Here is a 26,359-nt window from a genome sequence, read left to right on the forward strand (position 1 = left end):
GTGTGTGTGTGTGTGTGTGTGTGTGTGTGTGTGTGTGTGTGTGTGTGGAGGAGGAGGAAAGCTGAAGTGACTGGTTGTATTGATGAGCTTCAAGAACTTAGGTTTGTGTGAATTCGGGTTATCAGAGGATGTATGGCTTTGATTATTTCCAAAGGGACGTTTGTTCCTTGGCAACACTAGGACTGCTTTGGGCACTAGTTAGTCTTTTTCGTTCACTTCTAAGGTAACACTCAAACCAATAGTTTCTGTGGTTTGTAGACCATATTTTGGTAGTAGGGTCTTAACTGGAGCATGAAACACAGTTTATCTAAATGGCCAGCAGGGGGAGCAGTGATGTCAGAGCTGAAGTCTTTGGACAAAGTGATGGTCTGTCTGGTGAGGTTATGAAAATTTTGACCATTTTAGTTATTGTAAAGAAATTCACAATGACATGAACCACTTAAATTATTTTAATAATTTTACTTTCTCCCAAGAGTATGAAAAGATATATAGGGGTTGTAAACTGTATAAGGTCAATAGAGATTGTTTGTTTCTTTGTACTTTTATCCCTAGCACAGCACCTGGCACATAGAAAGCATTTAATAAATGCTTGTTGATTGATTATGGACGGGTCTGGACTGCTGGTGTTTTGCTTTCTAATGTCTGATGTGAACTCTGCTCATGATGGGCATGTGTGAGATAAAGATGTCTGTGCTGTATGGGCTCCCTAAAAACTGAAATGTTTTCTTGGATTGCTTCCAGCCAGCAGTTTAAAAGTCCTTTTCCCCTGGTCTTGCTCTTTTGTTGCTTCTTCTAGAAGTGGCAAGTTTGTTTCTGGCACTTCCGTTCTTGAAGTCACTTTTGATGCCTGTTTTGCATGTTGCCATTTCAGGTGGAGGCAGACTTACTGCTCTGCAGCCAGGAGTTTCAGGGAAACCCTGACACAAGTCAAAAAGGCCCATAAAATATGACTCTTAAGTATACTTCCTTCGATGTGCTATAGCTTGCCATAGACAGTTGAAAAAATAACTGTGTACCAAATCTCCATTTGCAATTGTTAGTTCCAACTAATCCCTTCTCCTGCCTTTCCTTCAGATACTGAGGATGCTAGTGAAACTGACCTGGCAAAGCATGATGAGGAAGATTATGTCGAAATGAAGGAACAGTGAGTAGTATACAACTTCTTCTGGTATTGTTTTGGTATTTCTTTCCTGTGGTTTGAAATGGACAAGAAATCTGATTTAGAAATCTGTATTTTGCCTATATTTGAGTAACTTGGTCAATTTAGTTTGGGTAGAATATGTTTGAATTTGAAAAAAGAAAAGAATCTTCCAAAGACGGGGTTATTTTTTTTCCAATGACAATGTAGAATGTTAGAGCTTTATCCTTACAGATATTCTAACATTCCTGTTTTATAGTGGAATCAGGACCTAGAGAGAGTAAGGGCGTCTCCAGGGTTACATAGTTAATCAGTACCTACATATCTATGTTTTTTCCTGCTTTAACTTTTTTATATTTGGTTCACTTTCATTTGGATGATAGAAGCAGGGAGATTATTAGTTATTATTAGTTGTCCTGCAACAATGTTCCCTTCCTCTCTACATTAGGATATGTTATATTCCAGTAGAGTAAAATCTTTGGTAACACCCAGCTCTGCTTATCACCTCCAGGTAGGACTCCATTGAAATCATTCCAGAATAATTAAAAAATGAATTCTGTTTTGTAAAGGCAAGATAGAATTGCAGTCTCTTTCAGTAATTTGTTAGAATGTATGATAACTTTTACTCAAGAAAATTGTATTACTATTTAATTGAACCACCCCCCATACTTCACCTACAGCCCAGTTCCTAAGAGGACATGGACAAAGGTTGCTTGCCGTTCTTACGTGCCACAGCTTGTCCTAGAGCTTTACAGAGATTTGAAGACTAGAATTCCATTTTCTTTAGCAACCTTTAAGTTGTGTAGTACCATTTCCTTTCACTTTTCTTCAGAGGTCCTAATGACAGTCTCTCTTCGGGCTTCCTGGGGTTATCTTCCAATCTGACCAGTGCTGAAAATACTGTGGGTCTTCCCTTATAACAGAAGGTCTTCATCCTTTTTGTGTCAGGGACTCCTTTGTCAGTCTGTCCAATCCTGTGGACCCCTCTTGGAATAATGGTTTTAAATGCATAAAATGAAACACGTAGGATTAGTGATCTTTTTAAAAACAAGCTCATTGACTGGCTCCCAGCTTAAGAGCCCCCCTTTATATTGTAGGTCTTTCAGGCTGTGCTGCTTATGTTTTCATCCCAGGGGTCATTTTTGCTTTTTTATAAACAAAACCCCAAGGTACTATGTTAATCTCTTGAGGTCTTTTCTAAAAATTCGCTTTGATCCTGAAATCCTTTTATATCATATTTGCATATAAGTGGTAAACATCTTTACTGGGAATATTTAATGCTGAGAAAAAGTGGATAGAGTTTGATGATCTCTGATATTCTTTTTAGCCTTTTTAGGTACATTTGATCTTTGGCAAGGAGTCCATCCTTCTTAGATTTTGACCCATGAGCTAGATATCCAAAATTCCATTTTAATTGACTGTTTGCTTCCCAGATTCCTTTCTCTTCTACCACCTTGCCTGTGGTGGGCACATAACTTGTACTTCCAGTTGTATTTCCCTCCACAAGTTTTGCTTCTTCTCTGGTCTACCAAACTGAGTCTCAAAGGGCTAATACCTTAGACACCTTGGACCAGGTGTCTAATCTCAATGATTATGCTTATCCCATCATCCTGATCCATGAAATAGTTATTGAGCACTTGTATATGGTATTCCAGTTGTTGTTTCCCTTCTGCTTTTTAGCAATCCCTCAAGTTTTGCTACCCAGACGGATGCATTATTTCATTAATGTGATGGCCCTCTACAAGTGCAGGTGGTAACCTTTCACTTCTTTCTTGTCCTTTGAAATTCTTGTCCAGGTGCTCCTATAAATTATTCTAAAAATATTTACCCCACGTAATTGGATGACCTACCTCTGCAAGTTTAAAGATTTCACAGATAGCAGTATTGACTTTATCCACTATCCCTTATTTTTATTTCATGACCAGCTTATCTCCTGGCCATACCTATCCTTGATGTGATCATTATTTTTACATAATTTCTTGCACAGAAATCATTGTTGGTCATATGCTGTGGCCTGCTTACAAACCCCTCAGTGCATCTCTCCATTGGCCTTTGGATCAATTGTACCTTTCATTCTTTTCAGATCATATTTTTCATGATCAGTAGTCAGCCAGATAGCATCACTGCAAGAATATTAGTGCTAGAAAGATGAGCTTTTGTAGCTAGGAGAAGCATGAGGTTATTGGACCGTGCTGTATACTTTCCCAAATGTGATCCTTCCCTATTTCTTCCTCGTCTCTAATTCTGAACTCAACTTGTTGGCTGGCCATCTGCACCATTTTTCCAGGGTAGATATGCTGATGGATTAACTTCCAGTGCCCATCCAACTGCATTTCATAATCTTGGTAGTATGTGTACTTTCTAACCCATTTGGATGGCTAGGCTGATCTCTTTTAAGGGATCATTTGTTGACTGAATGCAGTCAATATAATGTCATCTTCGAATAAGAACCTTTAGAGGATGTCAGTATTTCTAGGAAATCTTTCTTCTGTTCAGACTTCGTATAGGACATCTTCTATACAAGCAGATGATATCTGACCCAGTAGTCACTGTCACATCATTCTTGGAGGGACAAGCCCCTTCTTCTTTCTTGAAAAGCCTTGAATCTGTTTTTATAGCTGTCCTTTTCCTTCCTTCTGTCCCATGTGTAATGCTCTTTCACGGTCTTGCATCCTGGTAAGGGTCAGACGTCACTCCCTGCTCCTCTGAACCTTTTTCTCCCCATTGAAGCCTTGCTTTTCGTTTCCTAAGAATGCTGCATTCTCTCTGCTGACCTGGAATGTGGAGAGACCATCTTTATCTTCTGCTTTAACAGGGAGACTAAACTACAGTTGGAACACAGATAATAGCAATGCAGATATGGCACACTCAATGCAAGGCACTTGGTAATTTCTTTTCTTTGCCCTGCTTAAGGTTTCCAGCCTTGTTTTCTGGATCTGTTTGTGGGTGTTTTCACTTTAGTCCTCTACCTGGTTAAATTTTTCACAGCCAGTGATCACCTCTTCATAACTGTATGCTCCTTTGAACCTCTTTGCTTTAGTCTGCCCATCAGCTTCATAGTCTCACTGCCCTTGTCAGCCTAGTACCCATTTGCTGTCTGTTTCTCTTGCCTCTTGTGGATGCAGGGCTGCAGATAGAGGTGAGTATTTGAAGGCCCCAGCTCTGTCCTTTAAAGAGAGATCTGGGATTGATTTTCTTTTGGAAATCATGGCTGTATGTTGTACCTCTTTGCATTCAGCTTAATCAGTTTTATTCCAGTTCTTTACGTTGAATTGATATGAATTCCTCTGCTTTAGATATGATTCTCCTAACCAGCATTTTTGTTATGCTTTCTGCTCTACTCTTTTGTTCCCTTTTTATTGGCTGAATAGATTCTGATAATGTTTTTTTTTTTGGCTACATAATAGCTTTGTTGTTGTTGAGTCATTTCAACTGTGTCTGACTCTTCTTTACCCTGTTTGGGGTTTTCTTGGCAAAGATACTGGCGTGGTTCACCATTTCCTTCTCTAGCTCATTTTACAGATGAGGAAACTGAGGCCAGCAGGCAGGGTCACAGAGCTAGTGAGTGTCTGAGGCCAAGTTTGAACTCAGGTCTTCCTGACTCCAGGCCTGACACTCTTTCCACTGTGCCACCTAGCTTTGTAGCCATCAACAAAAACATTCAAATACATAAAGAAAAATCTAAAATTGAGTGTGCATGAAATATCAAACTGTACTTTACAGTTTGTTGTTGGGTTTTTTTTTTCCCCCCAGCCCTGTCTGACTCTTCATGACCCCGTTTGGGGTTTTCTTGGCAAAGCTAGTGAAGTGGTTTGCCATTTCCTTCTTCAGCTCATTTTATAGATGAGGAAGCTAGGGCCAATAGGGTTAACTGATTTGCCCGGGGTCATATAGCTAGTAAAAGTCTAAATCTTTGTGGCTCCTGGCATGGCATTCTATCCACTTTGCTACCTAGCGTCACTAAAGTTAAAGTACAAACTTCATAAATATATATATCTCAACAGACTCTAAGACTATTACTGTATACAGAACATTAATTGATGCTTAATAATGGCCTTATTTTAATATGAAAAGGATAAACTGTTTCAGTATGCAATATAAGGAAGTAATGGAAGTAATTGATTAAAATATTTTTAATTTAAATTTTAAATAATACATTAATTTTAAAAAGTTTTATGCAGTATTGTTAAAATAGTTTTAGTGCTTAAACCCTCAGCTGTCCACAGTGAGTAATTTGGAATAGCTAAAGCATTTTCATAGAATAATGGATTTGGTGGAGTAGTTAGAATGCTGGTCTTGGCAGTGGGGAGATGTGAGTTCAGCATCTGCCTCTGAATATGTCACTTATGCCTTTTGGGTCATTGATGTTCAAGGTTACAATTGCTAAATTAAACTTTTTCTCTTATTAGGTCATTTTATTACTTTTGCTTCTTTTTATCAGTGTAAGTCACTGCCTTTTGGAGGGAGGCAGGGTCTTACTTTAATAGTTCAGTGCTACTACTTGAAATAAATACCAATCATACCCACCCACACCTTACAGCATGCACAGAAGAAGTTTCTTTTACATTGTGTCAGTCTTAAGGTCTTATACTCTCTCTACTTCCTCCTTTCCCATCTTCTGGAACATATTCTTGGATTATACTTTTACTGACATAATTTTAAAAATGTTTTCTGTTTCTTAAGTTTCTCAGATGAAAGCATATTAGTCATCTTGAATCTTTCCTTCTTTGATCATATTTCTGGTTACTTCCTGCATCTCTCTTACTGTGATTCTAAACCAACTTGGAGGTTCTTGTAATTTGTTTAGTCTCTCCTGGAGAGTATTTCTGTTCCAGAGTCTGGTCTTTTTTTTTTTTTAGAGGAGTGGGGATGGTTTCATCTTCATTTCTTTTAATCAATCAACAAATATTTATTAAGTATTTAACTACATGGTAGGTATTGTGCCAGGTGCTAGGGGCAAAAAGAAAGGCAAAAACAGCCCTTTGTCCTCAAGGAGCTTAGATCCTAATGAGGGAATAGATAGGTACGCACAGTTGTATTTACTCATTGTTTGGAGCCTCTTACTTGCTTTTTTTTTTCTTTTGTTAGTTTTCTTGCAAGGCTTTTTCACATGAGGGTTTCTTCCTTTTTCTTTTCTTTTTTTCTTGTTCTGTAATTTTTCTTTGTTTTGTCTTTCCTTGTTTTTCTATGATACTTACTCAGCCATTTTGCCCAGTGACCTGGCTATATACACAATAGTTCCCTCCAAACGTTGGAGCTTTTGGTGGGTTGTGGGGGGTACACTGTTTTATTCTACATAAAATTACGGTACTTAGTCTTTTGTTTAATTCAGACTTCTCTGTCCTCCGGGTAATCTGCTTCTATCAACCCTATTGCAACATAAAATATTATTTTCCACTTTATTCTTCCCCACATATTAATCTTCCACATGAATTATATCAGTTCTTCTCTGGGACTGTCTCCCCAACAACTCCACCTGGCTAGCCATTTGTAGTTTTCAGTCTCCTCCAAAAAAATTGTCCCCTTATTCCCATAGAAACGTCTTCCCTGTTGGCCACTCCTGTCTGACATTAGCCCTGCCTTTGGAGGCTACCATCCTATTGGCTTTTTTACTAGAAAGTTCTTATCTTCTCAGCCTTCCACTCTAGAAATCCCATTTTATGTGTTTCAATGTGACTCCCTCTAGACATCAAGAGCACAAACCCTGAGGTAGGACTGGGGTGGAATTGAAAGGGCTTCAGCCTGCTGGCATAGCTGAAGTTTTTCTTTTTCTTCTTCTTCTTCTTCTTCTTCTTTTTTTTTTGGTGAGGTGATCAGGGTTAAAGTGACTTGCCCAGGGTCACATAGCTAGTAAGTGTTAAGTGTCTTGGTTTTGAATTCAAGTCCTCCTGACTCCAAGGCCAGAGCTCTATCACTGCGCCACCTAGCTGCCCCAAGTCTTTCTTTCTCATTCAGCCTATTAGTAGTCGGCCTCCCTAGTATGTTCTATCTTTATTGAAATGGGTATTGTGAAATTCTGAGTCAGGTATTTCACATTGTGTACCAAAAATAGATTTCTAGCACTCTGTGTTACTTCCTTAACAAGTACCCTTGAGCATTTACATAATATTTATGAGGCAATTCTTTTCTCCAGACTTTGGTGTTCTTAAGGTGGGAGAGAGAAGTGCTATGGAAAGTTCCAATGCCTCTTTCATAGATATACCCATAGTCTTAACAGAGTACTTGTAGTGTGTACCTATATCTTCCCAGATTCTCCCTTAAAAAAAGATTAATGGCATTTATTTAGCTGAGAATTTAAATACCCATAGTTCTATCTATATAGAATGTAGCAAAAACATCTATGGATTTTTAAAATCTGTGTATGAAATTGGTACAGTTGTTATGTTTCATACCAATGTGGATGCAAATAGTCATGGCTGTCTTCACAACTGTTGGGTTTTTCCCCTGTTCAGTTGCTCAATACCATTGGTGCTCCTGAGCCTGCCCCACAATATCTCCTTTCTAGTACATGCTTGCATTTGGTTCATCATCATATGTTAACTTGTATTGCAGTTCACAATTTCCACAGCCCTGGAGGTTTTATCATTCATTGCCAAAGATGAGGTCATAGGATTTGCCAGAGAGTTGGACCCAGAAAGTAGATTATAGTCTGAGGAAAAGTTCTAGTTCATAGATTCAGGTCTGGGTGGGACCTTAGAAATTATTAAGTTCAATTCCCCCATTTTACAGATGGGGAAACTAAGGTTATCAAAGTTCTCTTTGTGTGAGTCCCCACTTCCTAAAATTAAAACCTAGTATATTGACAATTTTTGTCTTTCAGGTCATGACACTGCTGAAATTCCTACTTGAGTCAGGGGTAACCCCTCTGTTTGGGTGATTTGTGCCTGGTATTCCCCCGAAGCAATTTTTGTGTTTCTTTAAATGCCATTTTTAAAATTTCTCTGCAGGATGTATCAGGACAAACTGGCATCTCTCAAGAGACAATTACAACAACTGCAGGAAGGTTAGTGTGCTTTAGTCTGTTCCATTATTGAGTAGACTTTCTAAGGCTGTAAGTTTCTGATCATGTATGCCTAATTTCTTCATACAACTTTTAAATCTTGCCTAGCTTTCTGTGGGCCACCTGTCCCACCTTTGGAGGACAAACTCCTGCTGGTATTGCATACTCAATTGATGCAAATTATTTTGATATTTTTGATGTAATGTACATTTTTTTTTTGGTCTAGTCTTTTGATTTCCTCATTGTGGGTGTGTTCCCAGTGTAATAACTCCCTCAGCTAATGGGGGTCAAGAATATGGCTGCGGTTTGTAGTCACCAAGGTTAGCTGACTGGTCCATGGTCAGTTGGGCAGTGTGTGTCTGCATCAGGCTTGGGGTCTAGGGCTTTGTGGCTCCAAGGCCTTCTCTAATGTAGGGTACTCTGCCTCTCTTACCATTAGCATTAGGGAAACACTAAGCATGTAAATCTGCCATTTTCAGAAAGTCCTAGTGCATTTCAAACTAAATGTAAATGAGTTCAGAATTAACTGCAATACTACTTCTTTTCTCTGTCGGTTTATAAAAGAGTTGAGATTTGAATATAGTACTTTGATTACCTCTGTGTTCGTGACATCAACACACAGAAGCAGTTGCCTTATCAAAAGCGCCTTTTGGTTTGTCTTCAGCCACTTACCTTTTGAGAAAGACCCAACTTGAATTTGGCTCCATAGTGAATAATTCAGAGGGAGTTGCTACTGTAGTTACATATTTAGGTTTTGAAATGTAATGTACATATTTAAATGGAAAGTAGAGTCCAGTTTGTTGGGCTAAATACAGTTATGTGAAGGATTCTAAAAATCAATACCAGTAGACTAGTCTACTTAAATGAATTAAAGAGAAGAATTTTATTTGGAAAGGCCCACCTCCCCCACTGAAATGCTTAATCACCCAACTTTCACAGTAAGCATTTTCTCTACAATAGTTTTATGTGTATTTTTAATGTATGATAGTGTAGATATTTATTTATTTACTTATTTTTGCGAGGCAGTGGGGCAAAGTGGCTTGCCCAGAGTCACACAGCAAGTAAAAGTAGGTTGATCTTCAGAGTAAACTTTGTAAATTATTTACATCAGGTACATTACAAGAATATCAGAAAAGGATGAAAAAACTGGACCAGCAGTACAAAGAAAGGATACGAAATGCAGGTAAGGAATTGGAACGTCTTAATGAAAATGAAGTGCTCTCCATCTTCTTTCTTGAACTAATTTTTGGTCTCCAACCAATCATCTGCACCAGAGGAGTCAAATGAGAGGCCACAACATTTCCAGCCATCTGAATAAAATGTTTTTGGGAAATACGTAACAGAATAAATAATATAATAGAATAATAACACTTACTGTGTGCCAGGTACTGTGCCAATCTCTTTTACAATTAACTTTCTCATTTGATCCTCATAAAAACCTTTTGAGGTAGGTGCTGTTGTTATATCCATTTTACAGTTGAGGAAAACGGAGGCAATCAGAAGTTAAGTGACTTTTCCAGGGCCACACAGCTAGAAAGTGTCTGGGGCTGGATCTGAATGTGAGTCTTCCTGACTCCAAGCCTAGTGCTTTATTCACTGTACCATCTAACTGCCCCAGTAGAACATAGGTAATGTTAATAGGTGATTTTCTGAATCGATCTGCTACCCACATCTTACTGGCCTTGTTTCTATTTTGGTTCGACACTACTGATCTGACCCATCATTTAAAATGAATTCCAGGTGTACCTGCCTGCTTGGGACCATGGGCCTGGATTGGGGAGGGGAGGATATAAGGAATCATGGCTGAGAGCCTCTGTTGGGGAGGCCCTTTGCTGTTGGGCTGTTCCCCTTGCCCATGAGAGAAGAATCTCCAGGGCTTCTTGTCCAATATCAATGTTAGTAGTGTGAATATACAGTCATAGATGTTCAAATGGAATTGGTTTTTAGGTTATCCCAAAGCCTAGTTCTGGGATTAGAGTGACTCCTTTCTTACCTGGTAGCCTTTGCCTGCTTTATTGAGGTTCAAGCTCAGCACACTTTCCTAGGTTTCCCATGCTTTCAAAATGGAAGGATCTGGAGAAGCAGGAAGGTGTCCTTGGTCTATTCCATACCAACAGTTCATTCAGTGTAGAGAGAAAGTGTATGTGTGTGGGGGGGTGCTGTTTGTGTGGCACTGTGGAAGATGCAGAGAATTAGACCACCTGGCCCAGGCTGTGAATTGGGGAGATCCGACATTCAGAAATGCAAAATTAAATAAATACAAGCATAAAGTAACAAGACTTTAGTAGAAGAGAGGTTTGTGGCAGTATGTGGTTAAGTAAGGACCAGATGAGTAACCCAGACAGTTAGTGTTGTAAGTTTGTAGGAGGCAAAGTTCCCTATGGATGTAGAAGTTTTTTCCTTTTTTTTTCTTTTGTGTTTTAGTGAGGCAATCAGGGTTAAGTGACTTGCCCAGGGTCACACAGCTAGTATGTGAACTCAGGTCCTCTTGACTCCAAGGCCAGAGCTCTACCCACTGCGCCACCTAGCTGCCCCGAAGTTCTTAATAAGTTGTTTAATCTGTGTCCTCTATGTATCAGTTACCTTGCCTGGCCAGTAGTGAACAAAATGAAAGACTGGGAAATCCAGGGCTGCTACCATTGGTTCATTGTAGGACCTGGTACAAGTCACTGAGTCAATTTTTTCCTTCATTTCTCTATTCCTAAAGTGAGATTGATGGTAACTATCCTTTTAATACTGCCTAGGAATATTGTGAGGGCCCCTGAGAACTGATATGTAGCATTTTAAATTTCCTGAAGGCATTTTATGAATACAGAAGAGCCCTAATACAGTTTTGCTTTTTTTAAAATTCCCTTCCCCAGTTCCTAATCTTTTCCTTTAAATCTTTTCCCTGTAAATGAACTTTTTTTTTGTTTCCAAGTGATATTGCCAGGTATTGCAAGAACTGCTGTATCTCAGTAGTTGGCTGAACCCTTAAAAATCTCGCCTTTTGCTCATCACCACCTGCTTTGGTGGTAAAGCAAACAAATGAGACCTGGACGACCCAAAGTGCTAATTGTCAGTTTGCTGTGTAAGTGTGAATTTTCAGGAACACAACTGAACTTTAGAAATTTGACAGTTAAAACTTGTGGCATGGTAGTGAGGCTGATGGTATAATGGGACTGATTTCTAGGTGCTTGTGGGATTTAGAGATCCTATAATCCAAGTGTAGAAACCAGGGCCCAGGATCAGAAGGTGCCTTCAAGCTCACTGAGTCTGACTCCTGGCCTTACGGAAGAGGAAACAGGCTCATGTTAATGTGAGTGAGGTTGCTTTCAAAGTGATGTTCTTGAAGAGAAATGACTTTCTCATAGTCACAGGAATGAGGATAATAGCACCTACCTTATAGGGTGCTTGTGAGGATTTTTGTTACATGCATGGTACAGTGTCTGGCACATAGTAGGCTCTTAATAAATGTTTATTCTCTTCCCTTCCCCTTCCCTGTATCATGTTCCTGTCTGGTTAGAGAGAGGGAAGAGCTCCCCTTTTCTTGCTTAAACTCACCCATGCTTCCTTGGCATATTGCCCTCTAGACCTCAGTCGACCAAGACCCTAAGTGGAGGCTGCCACATGAAAAGAGACTAGAGGCCCTTAGGTCTCTTCAGCCTGGGAAGACCAGTGCTGGGAGGGAATGGAGCTGAAGGATTTGGCACTGGAAGTGACTGTCAGTCATCAGTCCAGGGATTTTCATGGACCCTTTTGGCCTGTGGTGAAGCCTATGAACTCCTCAGAACAGTGTTTTTCAGTTCATAAAATTCAGAGAATTACAATGGGAGGCAATTACATTGAAATATATTTACTAAAAAAAGATTTAAGTTCACAAACCCTGGCTTAAGAACCCTCAATGTAGTCCAGTCATTTTACAGATGAGGCAACTAGGCCCAGAGAGGTTACATGGAAGGTCATACTGCTATTAAACAATAATCAGGATTCAAGCCTAGGCTCTCCTACTTTAAATCTGGCATATTCTCCACGTGAGGGTCACTGTGAACATATGTTAATGTGGGTGCACACATACCTAATCAGTGAGGAGGCCCAAAGCCTCGGAGCCACAGTGCCTGGGAACTGAGGTGCTGAAATGCCAACTCTCCTCTGCTCCTTCTCACCTAGGAGAATTTCCAGGTGGTGGTTATTGGCTCCCTTTCCTCTTCCGATCTTGAGTTGGCGGCTTGGCTGCGCTTTCTCCCTGATTCCATCTTGAATAAAGAGTTTCAGGAGAATGTGTCAGTCTCGAGAGTTATTGATCGGGGCCTGCACTGCTGTAAGTGTAGCAACATCTGTTTAGGACAGTGTCCCATTTAGATGGAAGCACATACTCTTGGATCACTCCCTCTCCTGTGAATATATTTGGGATGAAAACATTTGGTTTGGGTAATCATGCTTTCAAAAAGCAATTATTCTTTCTAAACGATTCCTAATGTTGTCCTGGAAAGGTGACAAAGCTGAAATCTCATTGTATGCTTTATCTCTTTCAGAACTTTTCCTTCAGCTGGAAGTAAGTACCATTGACCTGCTAGAAATGCAAGTTCTCTTTGTGACTGACATTTTGTTCTTCTAAACCAGGTGCCTGTTCTTTCAGAATTTTCTAGAAGCCTTTGCTGTCTGCTCAGCAGGTTATCGTAGGGTCACGCAAAGAGAGTTCACACACCGAGCTTTCATCCTCACTAAAATGGAATTGACGGGTGGATGTTTGATCTCACTTTTAGTCCTTCCACCTTTCTATTCCTGGTTGGTGGGCTTTGCTTATCATCAAAATGGATTAAGAGAGTGGCTCTCCAGTTTTAATTTCCTAATTTTGAAGACAGTTGGAATCTGCTTTGAATTGTAATGTGCTTTGAATTGTAATGGACTGTCATTCAGATATGTTGGTTCTCCACCAAGCCTTGCTTTTAAAGTAGTTCTGTGGGTAACTCAGAGCTGAGGTGCTGAGGGCCATTGGAGAGACTGCTGCAATTGTTCCTTTTCACCCCGTGTTGTTTCTACTTGCTGCTTGTGGGACCGGTGCTCAAGGTTTTAGCATTGGCATGTTGTACGTGTGAGTGCCGAGCCCTGTGTCACGTAGAGCGTAAGTTGTTTATTATCATCACGGGTATGACCTTGTTCCTGGATTGCTGATTCTCTTCCTTTACACAATTGGGAAACCAGTTCTGTAGATGCTGAGGTTTTCATTTACAGTGTCATTTCTCTTCCATTTATCTTAAACTTATTTTACTAGATCATCAAAGGAAGACTGGCTTTATTGTTCAGTTTTGGACTAAATTTGAATATAAATGTTTAATTATTTTTCTTTTTCCAAAAATGTGATGTGTTTTGTAAAAATTGTAAACTTAGGAACTATCAACAAAAAAAAACATTCAGTTACATAAAATAAGATCGTAAACTTCAAAGTAGTACTTTTTTTTTTTTTTTTTGAGTGAAAAAGCATGCTGTGTTCCTCATCGTTTTTTGAGTAACTTCTATAATGTCTAGGTCATTTTATTTCCTACTCACTGGTAAAAACCAATAGGCTGTGGGAACTGATGCATAGGAAACTATTCAGTGAAAGATCTGTTTCAAAAAGTATGTGACATGAATGTAAACAAAAGCTGCGTGCTACTGTTGTGATTTTAACTGGCAGACCTACGGGCAGACGGGTGGCCTGGTGGGCAGCGGCTGCTGCACGTGGATGTAACCAGATGGGAGCGGAGGACCAGCTCTGTCAGTGAGAGCTGGCCTTGAGCTGGCACTTTGGCCGTTCCTACCTTCCTCTCATCCCCTATTCCTCTTTCACCCGCCCTAGACAGAACAGGTGGAGAGAAATTACATTAAGGAGAAGAAGGCTGCTGTGAAGGAGTTTGAGGATAAGAAGGTGGAGCTAAAGGAGAACCTGATTGCTGAGCTTGAGGAAAAAAAGAAGATGATTGAAAATGAGAAGCTGACCATGGAGCTGACAGGAGGTCAGGAGGGGGAGGTGGGATCCTGTTGGCAGTTTATTGCTTTTTTTCCTTGTGTCCTCTTCCTTGTGATGTTGGGTTCCACCATCAGAATTACTGTTCGGAAGCAGGCCAAACACTCTCCTGTGTTTATATAGCCCCAGCGTTGGCTGCTATTCTGCGTCTTGGGAACAACGTTGCATTTGGGTGCGAGGCCCTGGGTTGAAATCCCATTTCTCCTGACCTACCTGTGTGGCCTCGGGGAAATGACTTGTCTTCTCTATGCTTCACTGTCTTCCTCTGTAAAATGGGGACCTTGGATTAGAATTTCTTAACCTTGTTTGTGTTACGGACCTGTTTGGGCCGTGGACCCCTGTTCAGAATAATACTTTTAAGTGCATATAACACATAGGGTTATAAAGGAAAACAATGATATTGACACTTATCAGAATGTTGTGCATTTTTTCTCCCCCTATAAACCAAGTTTCTAGACCCCAGGTTTCGAGCCCCTGGGCTGGATGATCAATCCAGTTTCTAAATCATAGAATTAATTCTTTGACCTAAATGCCTCATAGACATGTCAGTCCATGGCCTTGGAAAAGCCTCTCCTTTTATTAGGACTATGGTATAGGAAGTCCATCTCCCTTAGGGCCCAAATGGGAGTCAATATTATGTAAAGAACACCAAATTGGGAGTCAGAAGGCCTGAGTTCAGATTCAACCTTGGCTGTGACTTAACTCTTTGGTCTAGTCACTTCCCTTCTTGGCCTCAGTTTTCGCATCTGAAAAATGAGAGTGTTGAACTAGATGTTCTCTAAGGTCCTTTTCTGGGCACTCGGGGGTGTCCTAGTGCAAAGAGTGCTGGGCCTGGAGGCAGAAAGACTCATTTTCCTGTGTTCAAATCCAGCCTCAGACACATACTAGCTATGTGACCCTGGGCAAGTCACTTAACCTTACATTCCTCAAAGTCAGCCATGATTGAAAATGACTGAACAACAATGAGGTCCCTTTCAACCCTGAATTTCTGTGACTTCTTATTAGTCTGTAGACTAGACTAGGCCCCCTTTTGCCCATGACTTTTCTCATGAATTGAAAAAATAAAATGCTGTTCCAGCAGAAGGAGCTAAAGCTGAATGTTTTCTGTGGAGGTGGCAAAGTTAAATTGGCCCCAGATCCAGCTTCATACCTCCTCCTTCTAGGATTTATTAATCTACATATGGGAACTCAGCAGGGTGTAGGCAAGTTTAAGTGACAGGCAATAAGGGCTGACTCCGTCTGTTGCTTTATGTAGACTGCTGAATCCTAGAATGATACAGGGCGGGAGCTGGCTGGAAGTTAGTTTCTTGGAACTTAGCGTGGTTTCACTTTGGAAGTCCTGCAGGAAAAGTTAAGATTGGAGTTTTAGGTCTGGCTTAAGTAGCTAAAGTGATAAGCCTTTCACTTTGTAGGGCATTGTCTAGCAGTCCTGGCCAGAAGGTGTGAATGAATGCTTTGTTGTTTTTCTATAAGCTTCATCCAGAGCCACACCATCCCAACTGCTGTCTTTGTGGTTGACTTTGAAACCAAAAGGAGTAATTGAGAGCTTTATACCCCCTGGGTACTCCATGCCAAGACTCGCACTGTACTTCGTCCACATACTGTCGATCTCAGTTACACAGACTTGATTCTTAGCTTGATTCCACCTCCAGAGCCGTGTTAGAGGTAGAGTGGTTGGGCCTCTTAGAAAAATTGGTTCTGTGATGGATTTCTTACTGAAGGGTTTTGCAAAAGAAATGACTCTTCTAGATGCCTTTCAGAGAGCCCACAGTAATGTATCTTGTGTGTGGGTAGTCCGGAGAGGGAGCTTTGAACAGCAGTCCCTTATTTTGTACTTGCTAGAATGTTTTTTTAATTAGACTGATAACTGTGCTGGCCCTATCTGTTACCCAGTTTGCCTGCCTGTTTCTCAACTTGCACCATTTTCTTTGCCCGTGGTTAAGGCTGGCACTGATTCATTATTGCTCTCTGATCTACCTACCAGATGTTCATGGGATTTCATCAGGCAAGTGGGAAATAGAGCCAGCTCATAGACTCTCCCCTTCCATCTGCAGGGAAGAGGATTATCATCTTACCTGTGATTTGGCATCAGGATTGTGGAAGTGAGAGATGCATTGTCAGGCCAGGCAGTTCCTGCAGTTCCTGCCAGATTCCAGACTGGGTCATGGGGCATCCTCAGTGACTGAGAGGATGAGTTCAAATGGAAACAAGACAACTGGAGGGGCATCATTTTTTACTCAGTAAAATACATTACAGAGGCGCATTTGAATCCAGGCAGGGACACTAAAAGGACCAATTTCTTTCCTCAAGCCATTTGGTACCCTTGGCGTGGAAGGCACTGCCAAGGTAATAACTGATTGTCACAAATAAAGGTACTGGGGCTGGAAGGATAATTAGCCTTTCCACAGATGGTGCTGCTATGGTATTGAATTAAAGGCCTGATTGCATGCCTGTAATTGAGTGACTTGTCTCACCTTTATGGACCAGTGCCATCCTTGTTCTTCTGCTGAGATCTTCCCAGAAGAGATATTTCCTAAAAACAAGGCCTTTACTTGTGAATACAGAGGACTCTTTTTTGCAGAAATAACTGGGGTCTGGAGCTGGTGAGACTCTTTTGGCTTAGATGACTTGCTCCTTAGAAAGCTGAATTGCTGGGGTCTGACTTGCTCTCTTAAAATGTGGCCTTGCTGACTTGATCCATTTACATATCCTTGATGAATATTTGTAGCAGTACGTTGTGGTGGAGATGTACAAAGGTGAGGAGGGTTTTTCGTGCTGTATGGAAGGAAGTGAATTGAATTGAGACAGGTAAAAGCCCTTGGCTTATCCACAGCATTCAAAATTTCTTTGTTTGCTGTAACCTGTGGTTCCATGGGTCTTGGACTTACATTGAAACAGGGGTCCTTCAGTGAAAGCTTCTTTTTTAAGTATTCCTTTCATGCTCCATAGTTGATTTTTTTTTTTTTTGGTCCACTTTCAGTTGTCGACTATTTCTTTGTCATTTGGGATATTTGTAATCTTAACTCGATTTCATCTCACGGTTTCCTATGTAAATTCTCTGTGGTCATAGCCTCTAGGTAGTATTGTAGAGCTGAGATTTGTGGGCTTTTATAGAGTATTTTCCCTGATCTTGTTTGATCCTCTCAGTAACAGTGTCAGAAAGGTATGGTCATCCCCATTTTATAGATGAAGAAAGTGTGCGTCAGAGAGGTTAAGACACTGGGCTGTGGTCACACAGCTTGGTTGGTGGTGGGAGTTGAACTCAGGTCTTCCTAATTATCAGGCCATTTTGTGTTGACCTCCTGCCTCCTTTATATTGCACTCTAGTCATTGCAAAATATTTAATCTATGTTATTGCATTGATCATCATAATTGGGGGCCCTTGGGAAAGCCGGGATCACGTAGCCACCCCGGGGCTCTAACCTGAATTCCAGTCTTGATCCCCAGCCCAGTGTTGAGCTTCGCTTTTTGTAATGCTCTGCTGGTTCAGGGGCTGGTGTGCGCACCCACTGGCCTTGGGAGTAGCCATGCTGATGCTTTTGCATACCCTAACTCAGTTGAACAAATGTAAATTGTGGTGCTGGGTGCTGACAGGGCCAAGACAAAACCAAGACAGCCCAGGACCTTAGGAAGCCTCCGTTGTTGTGGGGGTTGCAGCACATCCAGAGAGAAGTGCAAAGCAGTGTTAGGAAAGGAAGAAAGGACATCCATAGCTGAGGAGATCTGCAGAGGTTTCAGGTGGAGGTAGCACCTGGGCTGGGGGCCTGAAGAGGTGGAGGCAAGGAGGATTCCAGGCATGGGAGGTAGTTAAGTGCGAATGCACAAAGGGGCGATACGGATTGTAGAGCTTGGAACAGCTGGTGGACTAGTTCACTGCAGCAAAGAATACACTAACTCTGGAAAAGCTAGGTGGCAGTCAGATTATAGACAGCTAGAAATGCAGGCTGAGGAATTTGCATTTTACTTTACGGGTAATGATGATAATAGCTAACATTTATATAGCACCTGTTATGTTCCAGGTGCTGGACTAAGTGCAGTACAATTTCACTGGATCTTCACAACAACCTGGGGAAGTAGTTGCTATTATTAGTATACCTCTTTTACAGATGGGGAAACTGAGACAAACAGAGATGTTAAATGACTTGCCCAGAATCACTCAGCTAGCAAGAGTTTGAATTCAGGATTTCCTGACTCCAGGCCTGGTACTCCATGCACTGTGCCATCTACTTGCCAATAGGGGACCACTAGAGATTTTTGAGAAGAGGGGGTGACATGGTCAGACTTTAAGAATATTATTTTGGCAGTGGATGGAGGATGGCTGGATTGGGGAGAGCCTGGAAGTTGGGAAGCCAATTAGAAAGCTGCTGCAGTAGTCTACGTGAGAGGCAATGAGGACCTGCGGTAGGATAGAGGTGGTGTGAAGGGAAAGATGTTGTAAAAGTAGAATTGACAAGACCTGACAGTTGATTGGATGATAGGGATGTAGGAGTGAAGAATCATTCTGTGGTTGTGTGCCTGGCTAATGGGAATTATAACAGAAATAGGGAAATTGCAAGGAGGGGGATCTTTTTTTTTTTTTTAAAGGAAAATAGGAATTCCATAAGGTTGAGTTTGAGATACTGTTGTGATATCCAGGTGAAGATGTCCAACAAGGAAGTTGGTGTTAGGAGACTGGAGTTCAAGAGAGAGGTGAGGGCTAGATACCTAGATTTGTCAACTTTGTAGTTAAATAAATTGTAGATCATTAAACTCATGAGAACTATAGAAGGCCCAGGACAGAGCCTTAGGTATTCCCATGCTTAGTGAGCAGGAGATGAATGCTGGCTCACCAGAGGAGACTAAGGATTTTCTGTTTGATCCTGGGGATAATAGGCATCCTTTGGAGTTTATTGAGTGGGGGGTGATGGCGGTGGCGGTGGCGACGGCAACACGGTCAAATCTGCATTTTAGGAAGATCAAGTTAAGTGGGGAGAGCTAGGCAGACCAACCAGCAGGTTTTTGTTGTAGTAGTGATGAAGACCTGCACCTGGGTGCGTGGGGGGGGGGGGGGGCTGAAGGGGAATGAGGAATTGGAGATTACTTCTAGCTTGTGACCCTGGTAAGGTGGTGGTACCTTCTATTGTAATATCAGAAGTCAGGAAGAAGGGAGGGTTTGAAGGAAAGACAATGAGAGCTGTAAAATGTGGATGATATTTATGGTGGTGTTATAGGTGAATTTTTTTCCAAAATAGTTGGGAACATGTACATTATCTTAACAGTTCTCTCTTTTGACTCTTCTGTTTCCTCCCACCTCGCAAATCTGTGTTAGACTTAATCTATCAGCCACTTGATATCCAGAAAGAAGACCTTTCAGAACCAAATACAGGCTGATTCCTCCTGCTTTCAAGACATATATGTCAGAGCTCTTTCTTAGGATACCCTTTGATGTCTTCATGGAAAGAACATGATAAGGATGTACAGTATCATTCTTCTCATTCCTCTAACAGCCACCATTTTTGTGATACCTTTTTGGGTTTGGTGATCTCACATGATGCTTTTTTTTTCCCCAAGGCTAGTCCGTATTCACAGTGTCGTTAGGGTCATATAGAAAATGTTAAACATCATATGGTTTCTATTTGAGTCTTATACACGCGAGCAGCTTCTAGCAAAACAGAGATTTTTTCAGAATTACGTAGTGGCTGAAAAACTGATGCTACTCTGTAAAAATTTAGTCATGGGACTCCAATAGGAGCTAGTTGGCATATAGCCAACCCACTTAGTTTAGTTGCCTTGAAGTACATGATCTCTTCCCCCCAGTTACTTCTCATCCTCTCTGAGTGTCATCTTACAAGCTAGATTTGAGTATTATTTGTTGCTTATTTCCCTGTCACCTGTACCTAGAAATAAGGGCCTATGGATTTATCCCCATCATCCTTACGAATGCAAAGATGCACTTTACCTAACTACCATCTTCTAAGAATTTTCAGTTGTGTAAATGTCCTTTGACATTGTATGGCATAGTATTTATTATATAATCTAGGAGCTGCCTCTTTACTTTAGCAGAATGAACCTTCATGGCTAAATTTGAATTCCAGCAAGCCATCATCTCTGCTTCGCCTCCATTGTTTTGTTTGAATAATAATGAGCTGGCTTTATTGAGGAATCCAGTTTCGCTTCTTAACAGCAAGTAGCATTTGCTATCGTCAGGAAGCCACAAAAGGTTGTAAAAATAGATGAAAAAAGAAACAAACCCTGAATTTATTAATGGAGACAAATATGGTATAAAAGCCTCAGTATTATTTATTGGCCAGTGGCCATCAAAAGCAGTTGGTATACCCACTTGCCCATTTTGAAGGGTGAACAGTCAAATCCCTGGTTTCTTCGGTACAAACAAAGGGGTGGCCAATGCTGTAATGTAAGAGTAGGTCCCATTTTAAATTTAAATTTCATAAGCTTGGGTGTGCCAAAATCTGTAGTGGACACCAGGGTTTGGACTAAACCCATTAATAAGTGATCCTGACAGTGGTTTGCAGACTGTATGAGCTCAACCTTTAGGAATTGTCATCGCTTTCTTGCAATAGTTTGACTTCTTTGTCCATTCCATTTTTTTCCTTTAGATTCCATGGAAGTGAAGCCCATCATGACGAGAAAATTGAGGCGGAGGCCAAATGATCCAGTTCCAATCCCAGACAAGAGGCGGAAACCTGCCCCTGATATCCTTGTTTACATAAAGAATGAATTACTTTCTTTGGAGATGTTCTATACTGAGTCTTCGTCTTATGTCATCTCATAGAATGTGTACATTTGCCCTACAGGGAGCGTTAGTACTTAATTGAAGAACAGACCATTTGTGTTTTTACTTCTAAATTAGAAGTTCTTGACTTTTTTTGTGTGGCAGAGCCTATTTTGGCAGTCTGGTAAAGCCTGTGGACCCTAAAATCATGTTTTTAAATGCTTAAGATAAAACACAGAAGATTACAAAGTAAACCAGTAAACTGAAATGTAGTTAACAAAGCATTTTTTAAAAAATGAATTAAGGGGCAACTAGGTGGCGCAGTGGATAGAGCACCGGCCCTGAAGCCAGGAGGACCTGAGTTCAAATCCAGCCTCAGTCCCAAACACTTGACACTTACTAGCTATGTGACCCTGGGCAAGTCACTTAACCCCAACTGACTAGGCAAAAAAAAAAAAAAAAAGAATTAATGGACCCCCGGTTAAAAGAACCTTTCTTAATCTTCATTTGCTGTGTTCTGTGGTTTGGAAAATTTTTTGAAAAGCCTTGTGGTTAGAGGGTTGACATAGTTGTGTTCTTGGTGCCAATGTTGATTTTTAAATTTTAGGCAACTAATTCCAGCTCAGGAGTTTGTTTCTCCAAGTCTTTGAAGTGAGTCACCTACTCTTGCATATGTCAGTGATCTTTGCCCATGAAAGGTCAAGCAGGGGTTAAGAGGCTTAAAATGAGAGGTTTCAATTACATCACAAAGCTGTTGTAATCAGGTTGGTTGTTTGGCCTATTTTTGTTTTTGTTTTTTGGTTAAGTGACTTGCCCATGGTCACACAGCTAGTAAGTAAGTGTCAGATGTCTGAGGCTGGGTTTGAACTCAGGTCTGCCTGTGTTCTAGCTGCTCTTGTCCTTTTTTTTTTTTTAGGCAATTGGGGTTAAGTGACTTGCCCAGGGCCACACAGCTAGTTAAGTGTCATGTGTTTAGTCTGAGGCTGGATTTGAACTCAGGTCCTCTTGACTTCAAGACTGGCGCTCTGTCCTTCATTTTTGATGAAGACCAATGATGTCTGTGGTTCTACAGCCTTTGGTTGTAGCACAGCACTTTGCATGTAGCAGAAACCTAATAGATGTTTATTAAGTTGAATTGATTAGGGAATCAAAAATATTCAAATAAGTTCTGATAAAATCATTGAGTTACACTTTAAACATCTTAATTGGCTAGATTTCTATGTGTCTTTGGGAAGCACAGCACCGACATTTTTTCTTTAATTCTCAACACCCCAGTTGAACTATTTGTTAACAGATGAACAAATCATGGAGGACCTCAGAACGTTAAATAAGGTAGTACTGCTATTTGATTTCTTGTGAAATATTAGCATTCAGCCTTGAGAAAATGACTTGTCTCACTTGATTCATACCCCAAGTTATATCTGAGTATATCTCAAGTTGATGCCCCAAGTTATATTTGAGGAAATTTTTACTGGAGTTAATTTTTTTTTTGTTCTTCCTGCAGCTTAAATCACCCAAGAGACCAGGTAAGTGCCTAATGGGATTGGCATTTGTGTTGTCTGTTGATCCTTTCGTAAAAATGTGTAAATACTTGTCAAGGAGTCATTGTAGGGTTGTCTTATTTGATTCATTTATTTTTCTGAAATAACAACCTGTTCTCAATCTGCCCAAAGGCAGCCATCATGAGAACCAAGTGGAGACTTTAGGCTTCTCCTTCCTGCTCAACTACTGCTTTACAGACATTTTTAACCTTAACTTGTTTATCCTTGGAATTTATTATAAAAGAGAGATCTGAGGAGTGAGTGGGTGGGAAAAGACTCCCCACTCTGTAGATGGCAGACCTAAGAGGTAAAGTGCACGACCACTGTGCCCATCTGGGTAGTGTGAGCAGCAAGATGCCCAGCATTACGAGCTTTCAGGAGTTTAGTGTCGAATATAATTGTCAGTGTTTTGGCCCTTGGTTGTCACCTTGTGAAGATTGCTATTGCTTCCGGAACCCAAGCTTCATTATGGAAGTGTTCAAGAAGATGATTCCTAAGGGCCTTTCCAACTCAGTTCTGTAATAATTGGGTTTTTTTGTTTGTTTTTTTGTTTTTTTTGCTTAGGCAGTTGGGGTTAGGTGACTTGCCCTGGGTCACACAGCTAGTAAGGGTCAAGTGTTTGGTCTGAGGCTGGATTTGAACTCAGGCTCTCCTGACTTCAGGGCTGGTGCTGTATTATAATCAAGTTTTTTTAAGGCGATAACTCCCTATTTGAGTAAAAGAAGTAAAAGTTCCATATGAACTCCCCACACTCCCCTATGGGAGATTTTCTCTCTTGTGGGTTGCCTTTCCTTACAGAACAGACCTGAATCTCTGAAATCATTGTTGGGGGCCAGGCTAGAGACAGACCTGTGTGGGTCAGTATGGAGTGTATTTTAGACCACCTGAGGGCTTGAGAGCCAAAAGTGCTACTTCAGCCATACCCTGCACATTTCGTGCCTCTGCTATGGAAGCTAGCTCTGCCTAGTCACTGCCTAGTCATGTGCATTTTCTGAAAGACCATACTGATCTAAATATAGATCACCCCCAGTTCAGGCCCTACCTCTAAAATTAGATCCCATTTGAAAGGGAAAGATAAGCTTATGTGTGCGCGCACGTGTGCCTGCATATGTAGGTATCTGTGTAAAAATAGCTATATTTCAGTAGTTACACAAAATTACTGTATTAAACATGTATTTACCACAAAAGGTTTTTTCGATCCACTAAATGTCTTACTCATTTTTGTCATCACTGCTTCCTTTGTCTTTTTCATTTTCGTTGTCATTTTCTTCATAAGGCAGTAATTACAGACTTTACTCAGATTTCATCTGAGCCAGATTTGGGGGGGAGGGGGGTTCAACCTCCATTTGGACCAGTATGGTAATTTCATTTTGCTCTATTTCAAAGGCTATTAGACGAATTATCCTTTTATCTTTTGTGATATTCTCTTCTGATTTAAGTTTTTCATTATTAAATGCTCTTCAGTTAAGCATGTGATCTGGTGACCCGCATAGTGATTTTGACCATGTTTGGTTTTTTAGCATCTCCCTCTTCTCCAGAGCATCTCCCTTCTACACCTGCAGAGTCTCCTGCCCAACGGTTCGAAGCTCGGATAGAAGATGGCAAACTCTACTATGATAAAAGATGGTAGGTGGTGGTTCAAAGCAACAAAACTCATTCCTGCTGTAAGGTGGGAGATCCCCAAAGGAATAGAGGGAAGGGGGGAATTGGAAGGTTATTCTGTGTCTTTGGGGTGCTCCAGTTTGGTAGTATCGACCTGGAACTGCTTTTAAGTGGAGACCATAGACTTGGGAGCTATGTTGTGGGCAGTCACTACCAGCTTCAGATAAGTATGGATTGTTTTGTTTTGTTTTTTGGGTTTTTTTTTTTTTTTTTTTTTTGGCATGGCAGTTGGGGTTAAGTGACTTGCCCGGGGTCACACAGCTAGTGAGGCTAGATTTGGACTCTGGGCTTCCTGCCTCCAGGATCAGTGCTCTGTCCTCTGCACCATCTAGCTGCCCCCAGATAAATATGTTTAAGGTCAGGGCTCGTCCGTTTATGTTTTCATAAGATGTGCCTTGGTAAAGTCCCTTTTCCATTCCCAAACATCGCTAATTGGTAGCAAGAAAATGGGATATTCAGCAAAACATTGAAAGGAGCGGTTAATCTCTGGAAGCAGTGTCATGAGCAGGCAGGCATTTGACTGACTCACGTTCCAGTGGGGGGGGGGGGTTATGCTTAGAGGTCACAGACAGGGCATGGTCAGACCGTGTTGGTGTGGCCAGTGGCTACAGGCTCTTCCTGCCCTGGGCAGGTGCCCTCCTTGTCTCTTTCAGCTTGTTAGTTTCTTTGTTGTCAAAATAAAACAGGACATCCACCAGTAGTTGTAATTAGTTATCCAGTGCGTGGCCAGCCTTTGGTTTCTCTGGTAACATTGTAAAGAGCCCCGGGAAGCCTGTTGTGGGTGGGGTAGCGCCCCCTTGGCTCTCTGGTCAGGTCTGGTCATCATCCTCTTTGTGTCATGAACATGCATATCTAGACTTTGGCCACTAGGTGGCAGAGTGGGGCAGCCCCACAGACAGTGGAGCAGAAGCAGATGACAAATGTTTCCAATCATGAAAACCAAATAATCTTTAAAGAGCAAACCCATACATAACAACCATCTTCCAGAATGATAAATCTCCCCAGCGTTCTTACGTACATGTGAGGCGCAGAGTCCTGTGGTGTTTCAGCTGATGATGGTCTGGCTTGGCTTCTTCCTTCTCCTAAGTTTATCTCAAGACTTTATGAAATGTGTCATCTGGGTGAATGATGAGAAAACTCAGAATCTTTCCAAAGAAACCAAAAGCAAACCCGGGAATTCCTAAGGACAGGTTCTGATGTGTCTGGGCACGAGGCCTGTGGTCAGCCTGGACAGGCTCGGCCTGAAGAACCCATAGAATTTCGCCGTGTCTTCCTCACATGACAGTCACATCTTACATCTTTCACTCCTAACTAGAGAAACCTTGTGGTGCTAGTTCACGGGTCCAATCTGTCTGTCTGTGTCTTTCTCTTCCTCTCTCTTTCTGTCTCTCTCTCCCTCCCTCTGTGCCAAGCGCAGATAAAAAGTAGTGCAGGCAAAGTTGTCACTGGAAGGAATGCCTGGTTTTCCTCTGGCCTAACCGTATAGACTCTGGGATGATTCCACTCTTCTCATAGGAAGGGTTATTACCTTTTGAGCTCAACAGTCATTTTATGGCCTTTTCCCTTCTTCTTTACTTCAGAAATAAGCTCCTTGAAAGCATGGGACTTCCAAAACAGGATTAAAGTTTAATTTGCTGCTTTCTGCTGGGTCTGAAGTTGTTTCTCTGCATCCTGTGTTCTTCCTTTTTGGCTCCTTGCACTTTTACTTCATAAAACAGAATATTTCTCTGATGAAAGGCAAAGCAAGGCTTTTCCCTCTCCTGGCTGATAATGTGTATGTGTTCATATAAACAGGTGCTGATTCTCTCACAAGTGGAGCCTCGATATCTCACTAGGCTTTTGTTGCTTGACCCCTGGTATCAGCCCGATGGTTGTTCTCCCCTACCCCTTCTTGCTCTTACTTCAGAAATCGAGGTGTATTTGAGAGAATCAGCTACATCGTTTCTGATCTTTGTAACATCATTTGGGTCTATAATAGGCCTTTATGAACAGTGTTTCTGGCAGGACATGTCTCAATGACTACAAAATGATTGTGATCTGGAGTGTCTCTTTTATTTTTATTTTTTTTAATTATTATTATTATTTTTTTTTGGCTAGGCAGTGGGGTTAAGTGACTTGCCCAGGGTCACACAGATAGTAAGTATTATGTGTCTGAGGCCAGATTTGAACTCAGCTGCTCCTGGATCCAGGGCCGTTGCTCTATCCACTGCGCCACCTAGCTGCCCCTGGAACCTCTCTTTTAGAATGAACAGTCATTGAACGACATTCCTTTTCGTTTCTCTTAACCACTTTATATCCTATTGTAACAGTTGCTTCCATT

At 41.2% G+C, this 26,359-nt stretch overlaps 1 protein-coding gene across 2 annotated transcripts in view; it reads left to right on the forward strand.

Annotated features, from left to right (window-relative positions):
• SUDS3 (SDS3 homolog, SIN3A corepressor complex component) overlaps positions 1–26,359 on the forward strand; it is a 47,863-nt gene that overhangs the window by 10,340 nt on the left and 11,164 nt on the right. For both annotated transcript variants that reach the window (XM_027862739.1, XM_027862732.1), the window contains exons 2-10: positions 1,075–1,144; positions 8,086–8,141; positions 9,250–9,321; positions 12,653–12,672; positions 13,957–14,113; positions 20,721–20,816; positions 22,107–22,168; positions 22,341–22,362; positions 23,898–24,003. In XM_027862739.1, coding sequence (XP_027718540.1) covers positions 1,134–1,144; positions 8,086–8,141; positions 9,250–9,321; positions 12,653–12,672; positions 13,957–14,113; positions 20,721–20,816; positions 22,107–22,168; positions 22,341–22,362; positions 23,898–24,003 — 602 coding nt within the window. In that variant the 5' untranslated portion in view covers positions 1,075–1,133. The remainder of the gene's footprint in view (positions 1–1,074; positions 1,145–8,085; positions 8,142–9,249; positions 9,322–12,652; positions 12,673–13,956; positions 14,114–20,720; positions 20,817–22,106; positions 22,169–22,340; positions 22,363–23,897; positions 24,004–26,359) is intronic.

The sequence above is a fragment of the Vombatus ursinus genome, unplaced genomic scaffold, assembly GCF_900497805.2.
Source record: "Vombatus ursinus unplaced genomic scaffold, bare-nosed wombat genome assembly UNPS02001287.1, whole genome shotgun sequence".
Classification (NCBI taxonomy): Eukaryota; Metazoa; Chordata; class Mammalia; order Diprotodontia; family Vombatidae; genus Vombatus; species Vombatus ursinus.